This window comes from Aethalodelphis obliquidens, unplaced genomic scaffold (genome assembly GCF_003676395.1).
Source record: "Aethalodelphis obliquidens isolate GAN/ISIS:26980383/991018 unplaced genomic scaffold, ASM367639v1 scaffold3, whole genome shotgun sequence".
Classification (NCBI taxonomy): domain Eukaryota; kingdom Metazoa; phylum Chordata; class Mammalia; order Artiodactyla; family Delphinidae; genus Aethalodelphis; species Aethalodelphis obliquidens.
In genome coordinates, this window is record NW_020837947.1 from 70,230,261 (window position 1) to 70,245,470 (window position 15,210).

The 15,210-nt window shown below is 36.9% G+C and overlaps 1 protein-coding gene across 4 annotated transcripts in view; it reads left to right on the forward strand.

Moving 5' to 3' along the window:
• The window catches only part of CEP162 (centrosomal protein 162), a 96,338-nt gene that overhangs the window by 22,986 nt on the left and 58,142 nt on the right, over positions 1 to 15,210 (forward strand). For 3 of the 4 annotated variants that reach the window (XM_027091304.1, XM_027091308.1, XM_027091296.1), the window contains 4 exons: positions 937 to 967; positions 3,522 to 3,638; positions 11,832 to 12,023; positions 12,619 to 12,700. In XM_027091304.1, coding sequence (XP_026947105.1) covers positions 937 to 967; positions 3,522 to 3,638; positions 11,832 to 12,023; positions 12,619 to 12,700 — 422 coding nt within the window. The remainder of the gene's footprint in view (positions 1 to 936; positions 968 to 3,521; positions 3,639 to 11,831; positions 12,024 to 12,618; positions 12,701 to 15,210) is intronic. The other variant, XM_027091300.1, reaches the window with a different exon arrangement.

A 15,210-nucleotide genomic window follows, 5' to 3' on the forward strand; every position in this document is an offset into this window, starting at 1 on the left:
GCAGGGATCGCTTTCTGGGTATTAAGAAATACTCTTATTTTTTAATTTACCTAGTACTTTTCCTTGGTATCATTATGTCACTCAGTTTGTGGGAGAAAAGGATATGACCTTAGAAATACATGAAGGTTGAAACGATCTGATAATTATGCTTAGAAAGTTAATGGGATTCATACTTGGAATATGGCAATTACAATACTTTGTATTACAGTAATTTCTACTAGAAAAATAAATAGGTCAGTAGAGGGCACAATAGTTTGGTATATTAAGAAAGTATAGTCTGTATAAAAAGGTGTCCACCTAAATGTGGAAGCCTAGTAGAGAGCCGTCTGAGTAAGGGTCAAAATAGGAAGGAATGAAAGCTCTGCTCTTATGGGTGGATCCTATACACTGCCTATCCAAGTGGAGAATACAGGTGACACAATTAGAAAACTTACTCTAAGGGAACCTATAATTTTGACAAATTTCAACTATCTTGCCATTTGATGGCCTGCCTTTTTTGAAGATTTTGTCTCAAAATGTAGATGAAATGATGAGTGCAACTTATATTTGATCATTAATTTTGATCAATAGGGAAAATGGTGATATTATAATAGGAATCTTACATGAACTAGCCATGTTATCTTGGAGTTCGAAAAGTAGGAGAATTTCTGAGCAAGGTGGATGAACAAGTGGCATTGAGATACTTTAAACAAGGCTTATAATGGCCTGAATTAATTGCTGGTAATCACCAAGGTTCTGAAGAGACTTCTAGACATTCTCTCACAGCTACATTCTCTAGTCTTATAGAATTGTCGGTGAAATCTGGAAAGCACGTTTCTTGATCTTTTCATCATGGAGTAAAACACTGGCTTTCAAATTTTGTTATTCTTTTGCATTGCAGTCATTTCGTGTAACTTCAGTTTCAAATCATGTAACTATTTTCTTTTTTTAATTTAGGAAGAAGAGAAAACTGGCATGCTGGCTAATGGTAAATATTATATATATTCATAAATTTTCATTGGCGAAAAATTGGTCTGTTCAGAATTACGTCTAAATAATTCTGAATAAATTACTATTTTTGTTTTTAAATATTTTCTGATGAATTAAACTTTACACATTTTCTCAATAATACGTTCCTTATGCCTACCTTAAATTCTTCCTGTTGTATTTAAGAGTACTTATTTTTTAAAAGCCCAGCATGCCTTTATGGATAAATTGTACCAGACATTCAAAGATGTATTGATATCAGTCCTTGTTAAACTCTTCCAAAAAATACAGGAAGAGGGAATTTTTGCAGACTCATTCTGTAAGGCCAGCATCACCTTGATACCAAAACCAGACAAATATTCCTCAGGAAAACTACAGAAAAGCAATTCTATTTACAGTGACATCAAAAAGAATATAATGCTTAGGAATAAATTTTATCAACGAGGTAAATTATGCTTAAAACTATAAAACATTGAGGAAGGAAGTTGAAAACACACAGATACGTGGAAAGATATTCTGTGCTCATGGATTGGAAGAATTAATACTGTTAAAACATTCATACTACCCAAAGTGACCTACAGATTGAGCGAAATCCCTATCAAATTCCAATGATATTTTTCACAGAAATAGAAAAAACAATCCTAAAATTTGTATGGAACCACAAAAGACCTCACATAGCCAAAGCAAACTTGAGAAAGAGCAAAGCATGGAGGCATCACACTCCTTGATTTCAAAATGTATTACAAAGCTATAGTAACCAAAGCAGTATGGTACTGGCATAAAAACAGACATATAAAACCAATGAAGCAAAAACAAAAGCAATGAAACAGAATAGCCCAGAAATAAATCCATACATCTGTGTCACCTGATCTTCAACAAGGGTGCCAAGAATATACAATGAGGAAAGGTAGTCTCTTCAATACATTGTGTTCAGAAAACTAGACATCCACGTGCAGAAGAATGAAATTGGATCCTTATCTCACGCCACATACAAAAATCAACTCAAAATGGATCAAAGACTTAAATATAAGACCAGAAACTGCAAAACTATGAGAAGAAAACATAGGAAAAAAGCTTCTTGATGTTGCACTAGGCAATAATTTTTTGGATATGACCCCAAAAGCACAGACAACAAAAGCAAAAATAGATAAATGGTATTACATTAAACTAAAAAAAGCTTCTGCATAGCAACGGAAACAACAGAGTGAAAAGGCAACCTATAAAGTGGGACAGAATATTTGTAAACCATGTATCTGGTAAAGGGTTAATATCCAAAATATGCAAAAAACTCATGCAACTCAGTAACAACAACAACAAAAAATTAAAAGCAGAGGACCCAGATAGACATTTCTCAAAAGAAGATATATAAATGGGCAAACAGGTGTATGGAAAGATACTGAAGTTCACTAATCATCGGGGAAATGCAGATCAAAACCACAATGAGATATCAACCTCACACCTGTTAGAATGACTGTTACCAGAAAGAGGAAAAAATAAGTTTTGGCGAGGATGTGGAGAAAAGGGAACTCTAGTGCACTGTTGGTAGGGATGTAAATTGGCACAGCCTTTATGGAAAACAGTATAGAAGTTCCTGAAAAAAATTAAAAGTGGAACTACCTTATTATTCAGAATCCCACTTCTAGATATATATCTGGAAGAGATATCTGTACTCCCATGTTTACTGCAGCATTATTCACAGTAGCCAAGGTATGGATACAACCTAAATGTCCATCAACAGACAAATGAATAAAGAAGATGTAGTATATATAATATTACACATGTCTATGTAGTATGTATTTACATGCGTAATATTTCGCTTTAAAAAAAGAAAGAAATCCTGCCATTTGCAACAACATGGATGAATGTGGAGGACATTTACATGAAGTGAAATAAGCCACATGAAGAAAGACATACTGCATATTCTCACATATGTGGAATCTAAAAATGTCAATCTCCTAGAAACAGAGTAGAATGTTGGTTACCAGAGGCTGGGGTTGGGGGATATAGGAAGATGTTGGTCAAGGGGTACAAAGTTTCAGTTATGCGAGATAAATAATGCACAACAATGTGACTATAGTTAATGTTGTACACTACTTGAAACTTGCTGAGAGGGGAGATATTAGGTGTTCTCACCACATACACAAAAAAGGGTAAATGGATATGTTAATTATCTTGATTTTGGTGATTATTTCACAATGTGTATGTTTATCAAATCAACAAGTCATAGATCTCAAATATATACAATTTTTAATTGGCGATTATACGTCAGTGAAATTGGAGGAAGAAAAAATTTTTTGTTATTTTTTGCAGACCTTTTGCCTTTTACATATAAACATAAATTAGACTTGTATATAAGCATAGATACGTGTTGATGTAAGCCTACTCTGTTGTATATAAGAATAAAGTGCTTCTTTTAGATCTATGATTATGTATTCTTTATATGTAAACATTTATCTTTGGTTTTATACAGATTGCATACAATTTCAATATTTTGTTTATGGAACCATACAAGCTTCTGTATATTCCTAATATTTTTTTCTTTTATGTTATTCCAGTAGTGCTGCTTGATTCATTAGACTCTGTTGCAGAGGTCAACCTTGATGACCAGGAGAGAGCAACAACTAATCCAGAAGCACTGCCAGATATGACTGATAATGAAATGACAGGAACAGGTAAGAGGGACAAAGTAGCTGTTCTCTAAATATGTAATATTCTATGACTAATTGACTTCATTTCTAGGGAAATGTATGTGATATAATATATGTCATAGTTATATCAATAAAATTTTACATTTTTTATTGAAGTATAGTTGATTTACAGTGTTGTATTGTGTCACTGCTATATTCACTGAATACAGCAGTGATTAAATTGTGTGTGTGTGTGTGTATATACACATACACACGTATGTGTGTATATAACTTTTTCAGATTCATTTCCATTGTAGGTTATTACAAGATCTGAATATAGTTCCCTGTGCTATACAGAAGGTCCTTGTTATTTGTCTGTTTTACATACAGTAGTGTGTATCTGTTAATCCCAAACTCCTAATTTATCCCTCTCCCCCCTTTCCCATTTGGTAACCAAAAGTTTGTTTTCTATGTCTGTAAGTCTGTTTCTGGTTTGCTAATAAGTTCATTTGTATCAGTTTTTTAGATTCTCCATATAAGTGGTATCATACGGTATTTGTCTTGTCTTTGTGACTTAATTCACTTAGTATGATAATCTCTAATTTCATCTATACTGCTGCAAATGATGTTATTTTATTCTTTTTTTGGCTGAGTAGTATTCCATTGTGTGTGTGTGTGTGTGTGTGTGTATATGTATACATCTTCTTTATCCATTCATCTGTTGATGGACACTTAGGTTGCTTCCATGTTTTGACTATTGTAAGTAGTGCTGCTATGAACATTGGGGTGCATGTGTCTTTTTGAGTTAGAGTTTTCATCTTTTCCGGATATATGCCCAGGAATGGGATTGCTGGATCATATGGTAACTCTATTTTTAGTTTTTTAAGCAACCTCTCTGCTGTTCTCCATAGTGGCTGGACCAGCTTACATTCCCACCAACAGTGTAGGAGGGTTCCCTTTTCTCCACACCCTCTCCAGCACTTATTATTTGTAGGCTTTTTGATGATGGCCTCATTTTAGTTTTGACTTGCCTTTCTCTAATTAGCAATATTGTGCATCTTTTCATGTGCCTTTTGGCTATCTGTATGGCAGCTTTGGAGAAATGTCTGTTTAGGTCTTCTGCCCATTTTTGATTGTGTTGTTTGTTTTTTTGATATTGAGCTGTATGAACTGTTTGTATATTTTGGAAATTAAGCCCTTGTCAGTTGCATCATTTGCAGATATTTTCTCCCATTCTGTGGGTTGCTTTTAGTTTCGTTTATGGTTTCCTTTGTGTACAAAAGCTTATAAGTTTGATTTGGTCCCATTTGCTTTTTGCTTTTATTTCTTTTGCCTTGAGAGCCTGACCTAAGAACACATTGCTGTGATTTATATCAGAGAATGTTTTGCCTATGTTCTCTTCTAGGAGTTTTAAGGTGTCATGTCTTATAAGTCTTTAAGCCATTTTGAGTTTATTTTTGTTTATGGTGTGAGGGTGTGTTCTAACTTCATTGATTTACATGAGGCTGTCCAGCTTTCCCAATACCACTTCCTGAAGAGACTTTTTTTCTCCATTGTATATTCTTGCCTCCTTTATTGAAGATTAATTGAACATAGGTGTGCGGATTTATTTCTGGGCTCTCTGTTCTGTTCCACTGATCCATATGTCTGTTTTTATGCCAATACCATGTTGTTTTGGTTACTGTAGTTTTGTAGTATTGTCTGAAGTCTGGAAGGTATGCCTTCAATTTTGTTTTTTTCCATCAGATTTGCTTTGGCAACTCTGAGCCTGTTGTGTTTCCATATAAATTTTAGGATTATTTGTTCTAGTTCTGTGAAAATGTCATGGGTAATTTGATAGGGATCACATTAAATGTATAAATTGCTTTCAGTTACTAGTATGGCCATTTTAACAATATTATTTCTTCCAGTCCAAGAACATGAGATAGCTTTCCATTTCTTTGAATCATCTTTAACTTCCTTCATCAATGTTTTATAGTTCTCAGCATATAAGTCTTTCACTTCCTTGGTAAGATTTATTCCTAGGTATTTTTTTAATACATTTTTAAAACAGATTGTTTTTTCATTTTCTCTTTCTGATATTTCATTGTTAGTGTAAAGAAATGCAACAGATTTCTGTATACTGATCTTGTATCCTGCTACCTTGCTGAATTCATTTATTAATTCTAATAGTTTTGGTGTGGAGTCTTTAGGGTTTTCTATATAGAGTATCATGTCATCTGCCTGTAATGACAGTTTTATCTCTTTCCTTCCAATTTGGATCCCTTTTGTTTCTTTTTCTTGTCTGATTGATGTGGCTAGGACTTCCAAAACTATGTTGAATAGAAGAGGTGAGAGTGAGCATCCTTATCGTGTTCAGATTTCAGTGGGAAGGCTTTCAGCTTTTCACTGTTGAGCATTATGTTGGCTGTGGGTTTGTCATAAATAGCTTTTATTATGTTGAGATATGTTGCCTCTGTACCCACTTTGGTGAGAGTTTTTATCCTGAATGGATGTTGAGTTTTATCAAATGCTTTTGCTGCAGCAGTTGAGATGATCATATCATTTGTCTTTTCTTTTGTTGATGTGGTGTATCACATTGCTTGATTTGCATATGTTGAACCATCCTTGTGACCCTGGGGTGAATCCAACTTGATAATGGTGTCTGATTCTTTTTATGTATTGTTGCATTCGGTTTGCTAATATTTTGTTGAGGATTTTCGCATCTATATTCATCAGAGATACTGGCCTCTAATTTTCCTTTTTGGTAGTGTCTTTGTCTGGTTTTGGAATCAGTGATGGTGGCATCATAGAATGACTATGGGAGTGTTTCCTCCTCTTCAGTCTTTTAGAAGATCTTGAGAAGGATCAGTGTAAGTTCTTTTTTGTATGTTTGGTAGAATTCGCTAGTGAAGGCATCCAGTCCTGGACTTTTGTTTGCAGGGAGTTTTTTTTGTTTTGTTTTGGTTTTTTGTTTGTTTTTGTTTTTTTGCAGTACACGGGCCTCTCACTGTTGTGGCCTCTCCCGTTGCGGAGCACAGGCTCCAGACGCGCAGGCTCAGTGGCCATGTCTCACGGGCCCAGCCGCTCCGTGGCATGTGGGATCTTCCCGGACCGGGGCACAAACCCATGTCCCTTGCATCAGCAGGTGGACTCTCAACCACTGCGCCACCAGGGAAGCCTGGGAGTTTTTTTATTACAAATTTTATTTCAGTTCTAGTGATTGGTCTGATCAAATTATCTATTTATTCTTGATTCAGTTTTGGTGGACTGTGTCAACAATAAAATTTTCAGTCTCATATTTGCTACTATATTTAACAACTTAAATAATCTGAACTTGCTAATTGTGACACATAATGCTAGTAGGCTGAGTAAAGTGTGTTTTAAGATATATACTTGTTAATAAATGAATGAATGCTGTTGTTACAAAGTATAGTACTGTAGATGAATATTGACTCATTTTCTGCACCCCACCCCCCCGAGTGTTCCATTAAATTTGCCATGCGTCAGAGAATTGAGACTTCGGTCTTGTGCGTTTCCATAGTTCCCTCTGTGTAGGCAAAAGCTAGATCACATCCTAAAATTCTGAAATGTCTAGGACCATCTAGACTTGACTAAAGGTTGTAAAGACCTTTAAGATAGTGCCTTTTCAAACTTTTTTTAAAGCAGTGGAACTCTTACCTCTAAATGGAATCTTAGGTAGTACCTCTATATAGATAAAAAATGTATTTTATGAGTATAAATATAAATGTTTACATATGTGACATTTACTCATAAAGTTAGAGTAGTAATGGTCCTTTGAAATTCTTAAAATTAAAAGTTGTAGATATTACATTCTTATATCATCAGACTTCCAATACGTTTGTATATTTTGTTTCTGTTGTATAATATGAACGTTTTCTTGGTTTACCAGATAAACAAGCGCAAATGGGAACTTTTCAACTTGCTTTTTTGCAAGTCTCAGTTGACCAGTATGGTCAACTAAACCAACCCAGACACTTGGAAAAAACAATAGAAATGATAAATCACTAACCAACTCTGAACATCTGCTTGCATTTTATTTTTATTTTATTTCTTATTTTTTTTCTACTTTCCTATGGAAGTATAATATACTTGTATAATAATTCACCTATTATCATAGCTTGATGAATTTTCAAATACTGAACACATCCATGTAACCAGCAACCAGATGAGAAAACCAAACATGATCAAAACCACAAAGTCCACTCAGATCTTTTATGTCTAGTCAGTGCCGTTCCAAGAGTCACCACTATCTTGTTTCATCCACTTCCATTTTAAAACGTAAAAAAAATTAGAACAGAATTTTTCCATCAAGACATGTTACTCATTTACTTGTTACTACCCAAGTGAATATTCCGCCATGCTGAAAGCATGTGCTGAGCACATGTTCCTCATTCTTACTGCTGTTTTTATTTAAGTACTTGTCACATATGTGCTGTGATGGTCAATCCACTTGCACTTCTTTCAGTAAGCAGATATGGATTCTTTTAAAAGACCAGTGTAGAGCTACAGCTTTTCTAATCAGTGATGCATAGTAGAGGGTTCTTTTATGTACAGGATGGCCAGAGAAGCTTTATTCTAAGATACACATGGAAACAAAGCCAGAGGCAAGAGTTATCACTCTGATGCTCTTTACAGTTACATAAATGGCACATTTGAGTGTGCAGATTATTTTTTATTACAGTTTTTGTGTTTTAAAATGAAATTTCAGTCAAACGTCTGTGGAACCCGTGATTTTCTCTGAAAACTGTTTTGTAAAACTCAGTATGAAAACCGCTGCTGTAGGTTATAAGAAAAACTCAGAAATAAAAAATGTATTGCTGGAAGCAAAAATTCTGTTAAGATGATCCAGGTCAGTTATATAAAGCTAAATTTTCTTGGTCTTATTTCTTAAATGTTCTTGACTCTGAAATAATTTGGTAAGTCAATTACTAGAAGAGTGTAAGTATAATCTTATTGTCTTGTGGCCTTGGATTCATATTCCCAGCCTTGCCAGTTACCAGCTGCATGACATTGGACAATTAATGCCTCTAAGCCTATTTCCTCTTCTTTAAAATGAGCTCTTGTGATGATCAACTGAGTTAATATATAGTGCCTAGTATATTGTTAAGATTCAACAAGCAGTGGCAACTGTGTGGTTCTCATCATTATTATTTATATCAACACTCTGTTAAGAGTACAAATTATAATAAAGAACCTGAAGGCATAGAGTATAAATACCTTTTGGCTGTGAGGTATTGAATTTACCTAGCATTTCAAAAAATACACTTGAAAATTTTCAAATCAGCACCTGAACTTGGTTTAAAAACTGAAAAGATCAGTGGCTTGCTTTTTGTTTACCAGGTGTCTTCCAGTATTAAGCAGGCTCCGTTTAGGTAATATGTTGTCAAAGATGATCTCTTTTTTGATAATACTATTCATGAAACTTGTGCTTTATTGTCTTAAAATGGTTGGTAACTGTAAAATGAGGGCCAGATCTGGCCTTTTGCTTGTTTTCATTTGTCTCAAGGGCAGGTACCATTTTGTGTTGGGCTGCATGACCAGAGCAGTCACAGGAGGACAGTGTGGCTCCACAACGGGACCCTTGCCTCTGCCCAGCAGGATTTGACCCTTTTCAACCTCCTAAAGTGGAAAAAAATAGGGCGTTTTTGACTTGTGGTGATATATAAAATACATGCAGAGAAGTCAGCCCTTTTCTCTATAAAATGCATGAAAAAAGTTAACATGTATGACCCTGGAATTATTTTTAACATCAGTTGGGTTAATGACTCAAATTAGGAGAAAAGTGCCTTTCCCTTGCTCTGTTTTCTGAGCAGCCCATGATATCACTCGATCTTCCATTTCTGTTTTCTAACTTTCACGTCGTTGCTTTTCTGCATGTTTGCTCAGCTGTTGCTTTAAGCCAGAGCCTCTTCTTTCTGACACCTCACACGTGTTAAATTTGATATGAGCATTCAGTACTGCTGTGCGATTTGCCACTGGGATCATTGCTTTTATACATACTCTGAAGATAATTAAGCATCCTGGTATTTCTGTAGAGGAGACAAAACACCTTGTGCCTTTTCCCTTTCTTCATAAAAATTCATTCTCTCTCTCAGTCATGCTGCTCTGAATCTGACAGGTGGTTTAGGGCAGCGGTCCCCGACCTTTTTGGAACCAGGGACCGGTTTCATGGAAGATAGTTTTTCCATAGGCGGGGGGCGGGGGAGTATGGTTTCGGGATGATTCAAACACATTACATTTGTTGTGCACTTTATTTCTATTATTATTACATTATAGTATATAATGAAATAATTATACAACTCATCATAATGCAGAATCAGTGGGAGCCCTGACCTTGTTTTCCTGCAACTAGATGGTCCCATCTGGGGGTGATGGTAGACAGTGACACCCAAAGTGTGTTGCTTACGTCCAGCCTACTCTGTAATCTCATTTTGGTTGCTGTCCGGTAGTGGACAGCTAATGTCGCCGCTGATCTGACAGGAGGCGGAGCTCAGGCGGTAATGCCAGCGATGGGGAGCGGCTATAAATATAGATGAAACTTCACTCACCCGCCTGCTGCTCACCTCCTGCTGTGTGGCCCGGTTCCTAACAGGCCATGCACGGCATGGCCCGGGGGTTGGGGACCATTAGGCTTAGCTTAGCAGGCAAGATCTTTTTCCTCAAGTCCTACTGAATATCCCTGCCGCTAAAACTGTCAGTGATTCTGATCTCACGGTATCCTCCACTTTTTTGTTTTTAATGTATTTAATCAAATCTGTTCCTTTATTGGGCATGCTCCAAATAACAGTGGTGACCTGAAGCAGTAGATAGAAAGATATCCCATTGTGAGGCATCCTTACACAATCATATGTGGCACTTGGCTCCCTCTTATGTTTAGAGTTGAAAGTAGTTCCTCAGAATTTTATACTGTGCAACTTACACATCACATAGAGGAAGAGGAGGCTGTATATGCTCTTGTAAATATTTTTAGGCATTAATTGATTAGTTCATGGGTATCAAGGGAAAAGGAGACTGGTCACCGTATTTCTCTCTTTTTGTTTTTTCCACTCTTCTATAGCACTTTTTTCTTTTCTCTAATTTTGAAAATTCCACTGTTAGTAGTGAAGAGTACAAAATTAGTAAGAAAATACTCATAAAAGCCTTAGATCATTGTTGTCATTAGATCCTTTGAATTATTTCCTCTAGAGTGTATTCATCAGTTGGTGGGAAGAGGAGGAGGTTAATAGGGAAGGAAGAGTGAACAGTGACATCACGTCTCCTATTTTGGATGACTGGGTGACTGATCATACCACAGCCAGAATAGCAGGTACTAGTAGCAGAACAGATGTTGTTGGGGAATATAATTAATTCACTCGAGGATGTATTAGATATGATTTGCTTATAGAACAGTCTCCTTGTCAGGAAGTTTAATGTTCAAAAAAGAGATAAAGACAAAAGACATAGATTTGGGAGTCACGTGCACATGGGCAGTTATTAAGTGAAGGGTCTTGATGAAGTTATCCACTCCACTACCACCGCCCCCCCCCCCAGAAAAAAAGAGAGGTTTTAAAAAGAGATGGAGGAGCCCTGAGATGAGTTATTTACCATACAAGATGGAAAAGCAGCCGTCAGAGCAGTGGGAAGAACAAGAAGGCGCTATGCAGAGGAAACAGTCCCCAGGAAAATGGCAGGGTCACACGTCTCACAGGGTGAAGAAAATTTTTAAAAGTTGAAGAAAATTAAAGGCTGGGTTTGGCTACTAGGAAATCACTTTCTATTATAGCAGCTTTGGCAGGCTGTTGGAACATATTGGTTTGCAAAGCTAGAGGATTGAATTTCAGTTGAAGAAATGCAGAGTACAAGATGCTTGGTGGCCCCATGAGGCAGAGAGAGAGAGAAGAGAGACAGAATCCTTGAAAAATTGTGTCAATTTGAGAAATTTAGGAATAGTTTTATCCAATGCAGAGAGGTCGATTAAGGGTAGTAGGAAGAGACGATAACTAGTAGAGTCATATTTTACAGTTAGCACGTCAGGACACATCTCAGCCCGCTACAGGAGTTCCTGAGCCTGCTGTGGTTCATGCTGGTAGGCTGTGGCCATGCATGACCCAGGTTTGTATTTCACTCTATTTTGATCATGTCAGTATTGTCCTATAGGCTTGTACACCATTCCTAATAGATTAAGGGACAATGTTAGTGTTCCATATTTCTTAGGTATTTGTGTGAATATACTAGAGATTACATTTAATTCAACAGGTGTTTCTTACGGACAGAGCAGTAGTGACATTGAAGCACTACATCAGGCTTATTGTCATATTGCCCATTCTTTGGGAGATGCAGATGAACAAAGACCTGAGAGTAATGCAGTGGAAAATACCAAGAACTCAGCAAAAGATCATCCTCAAGAAAATGAAGCGTCCTCTAAAAACGTCTCTACCACAGAATCTGGTAAAAGCTTCTTTGTTTGAGACCCTCTCTGGACAGTTTCCAGTGTGGTATAATTTAAATGCAGTTTGCTCTAGTGATTGTTTCTCAGTATCTGAATTTAAAGCGTTTGTTTAAATCTGGGAATCACTGGTTTAGCTATAAAGTTAGAGCTGAACATAGGATGAAATTTCAGTTCCTCCTCTAATATGCCTTGACCGAATTAAGAAATCAGTTGCATATTTTCACATTTTTTACACTTTTCCATGAACATATACTAAAGTTACTTTTTAAATAGAGAACAGTATTTTGGGATCAACTAAATATATAATTAACGTGTGTATGTGTGTGTGTATTTGTGGATACACCCATACACATATATTTGATGTGTGTACGTATATATATATATATAAAGAGAGAGAGAGATAAAATATGTAAATATATATATCAAATATAAATATCAAAGAAGATTTTCTTATGGGGGAAACTGGGATTATTGTATGTGCTGTTCTGTTAACTACGTCAGTCAGAGAAAATGTGATTTTGGTGGTATTAGACACTAAGTTAAGCAATTTACATAAGATTTTTGGTTGCTGTTTTAACTTTTCTCCCCTCTCAGATCTGCCCACAGTAGAGGAGCTGATGAAGCCCATCAGAATAGATTCCTTTGGGGTCAGTGGTTTCGATTTACAACCTCTCAGGTATGACTTTTTTGGAATGGATTGAACAGGTTGTTTGTTTGTTTATTGTTTTGTCACTGGGAACTTTTAGAATCATTTGTTCTACAAAACCATTCCTAATGAATGATTAACGTGTAGCTGGTATGTGTCTACCTGTGAGTCACTCCTGTTTTTTTTTTTCACATTAGTCTTACTCAATTAGTTTATCAAAATTCTTCTCATGGTAAAATTTTAAAATAAATGCTACTAAAAAGTTGCTGCCACTAGGTAGGTAGTCTTAAAGCTTTCCACTGAAAAATAAAATCCCTTCAGCTCTAAATAGCTCAGGGACAGTTGATTTGAATGCTGAGAGGGAAATTAATTTTATTCTGTGCTGAGTCATCCATTCACTTCTTTATAAGCCAGTTAGTTTTACACTTAGTCACAGACCAGCTGTTGTCTTTCAGGGTGAGTTCTTGGATCACAAGAAAAATGGGCTTCATGAAAATGTTCCAGCTCTGGTACATTTTAATGACAGTTTGTGGGACATGGCTGTCATTCACCAACACAGAGAAGCATATCACAGTAGCCTCGTCGTAAGGCTGCACTTTGCATTCGTGAAGCACTTAGAGTGTCACACCCGTTATCTCATGAGATCCTCAGAATAAGTAGGTCAGGCATCTTTATCGATGAAACTGAGGTAAACCAACTTAGTGGTGGAGCTCTCACAGGAGCCAGTAATGACGACGATGATGGTGATGATAACAGCTAGCATTTTAATCACATGCTTACCGTGGGCCAGGTACTGTGCAGAGTTCTTTACATACTAGATTTTATTTAATCTTAAAGCACCTCTATGAGGTCTCTTCCCTTATTATCCCCATTTCATAGATAAGAAACTGAGCTTAAAGAGGTTAAGTAAATTGTTCAAGATCATGTGGCCATAACCCAGGATTGCACTTGGATTGTCAGGTCTTTGATCTCCATGAAATATTTCTGTGAAAAGCCTGTCATCCATGCATGTATTCATTTGTTCATTTGTGTTATCAACAGACAACTTTTTGAGCCTCCCTTGAACCCCATCCTCATCCTGTAAATCCACTTGCAGTGATTTCTTGGCCTTGTTCCTCCCTTTGTGCTAATTGAGAGAAAATGATGCAGCGTAGCTTACACTAAACCCCGTCGACTTGAATACTAAGCCTAGTATTCTTCCACTGGTCTGCAGTGCTAGTTAGTATTTTTAAAGCGCAGTTATGCTTCCTTACCATTGCTGTTTGGGGCTGTGCTAGTGTTACTGAAGAGATTTTTCACACATCCTGTGTCTTTGTTGGCATAGGTAGCACCATTTTAATAATGTGAGTTCTAAATAAGGATTTTCACATTGTGTTTTAAAAGCTGAGAGCCAAGTGTACTTACATTAAAGGCATAACAATAATTATAGAAATGTCAGTAGTATAAACTTTAGTACACATATCAAAAAACTTTTTAGTAAATTAGGATAAGTAATTCTAGCTGCTGTAACAAAAATATCCTTGAAATTTTAGTAGTTTAACATCATCAAAAATGTATTTCTTGCTCGCATCATAACCCCATGTGTCTCAGTGGAGTTGAGGCGGGACTCTACTCCACATGGTCATTTAGGGACCCAGGCTGCTTCTGTCATCAACACACAGTTTCAAGGTTCTCATGGCCTCATCTAAACAGTCGCTAAGGAGAGAAAAAAGATGGTTTACCATAATTCCTTTTAACTGCCTTAACACAGAAATGTTACATCACTTCAGTCCACATTCTATCGGTAAGAACCAGCACATCTAGCTAACAGAGTCCAAGAGGGCTGGGAAATATGGTTTGCTTGTGTGCCCAGAAAGAAAAGTTAAATGCGTTTGGTAGGCATCTAGCTAGTCTCCACAAGAATCTCTTTTTTTTTTTTTTTTGTGGTACGTGGGCCTCTCACTGTTGTGGCCTCTCCCGTTGCGGAGCACAGGCTCCGGACGTGCAGGCTCAGCGGCCATGGCTCACGGGCCCAGCCGCTCCACGGCATGTGGGATCCTCCCAGATCAGGGCACGAACCCGCGTCCCCTGCATCGGCAGGCAGACTCCCAACCACTGCACCACCAGGGAAGCCCAGAATCTCCTCTTTTAATAGCCAAATATCCATTCTACTTTTATGAATACAAAGACCTACTCAGCCCCTCCTCAAAGCGAACAGCTCAAGTCCCATTCAGGACTCTGTCCATCTGAAAGGCCAGGATTTCCAGGTGAAGCACAGTTCTCTTTATCAGGTTTGAATATAGCTCCTCATTGTCTACTAATCAGTGAATTAAAGAGACAAGTTACATACTTCATTACCCACACCTTCTCATTCAGAAAGGAAAAGTATGAAGAAAATACAGCCATCAGTAATGCAACTTTGAAATCCAGTGAAAGACCTTGTAAAGACCCCCTACCTTGAAGATGGGAATTTTCCTTAATTACGCCATTGTTCTGCTCTTAAGGAGAAACTACCATATATGTGTGTGTGTGTGTGTGTGTATATATATATATATATATAT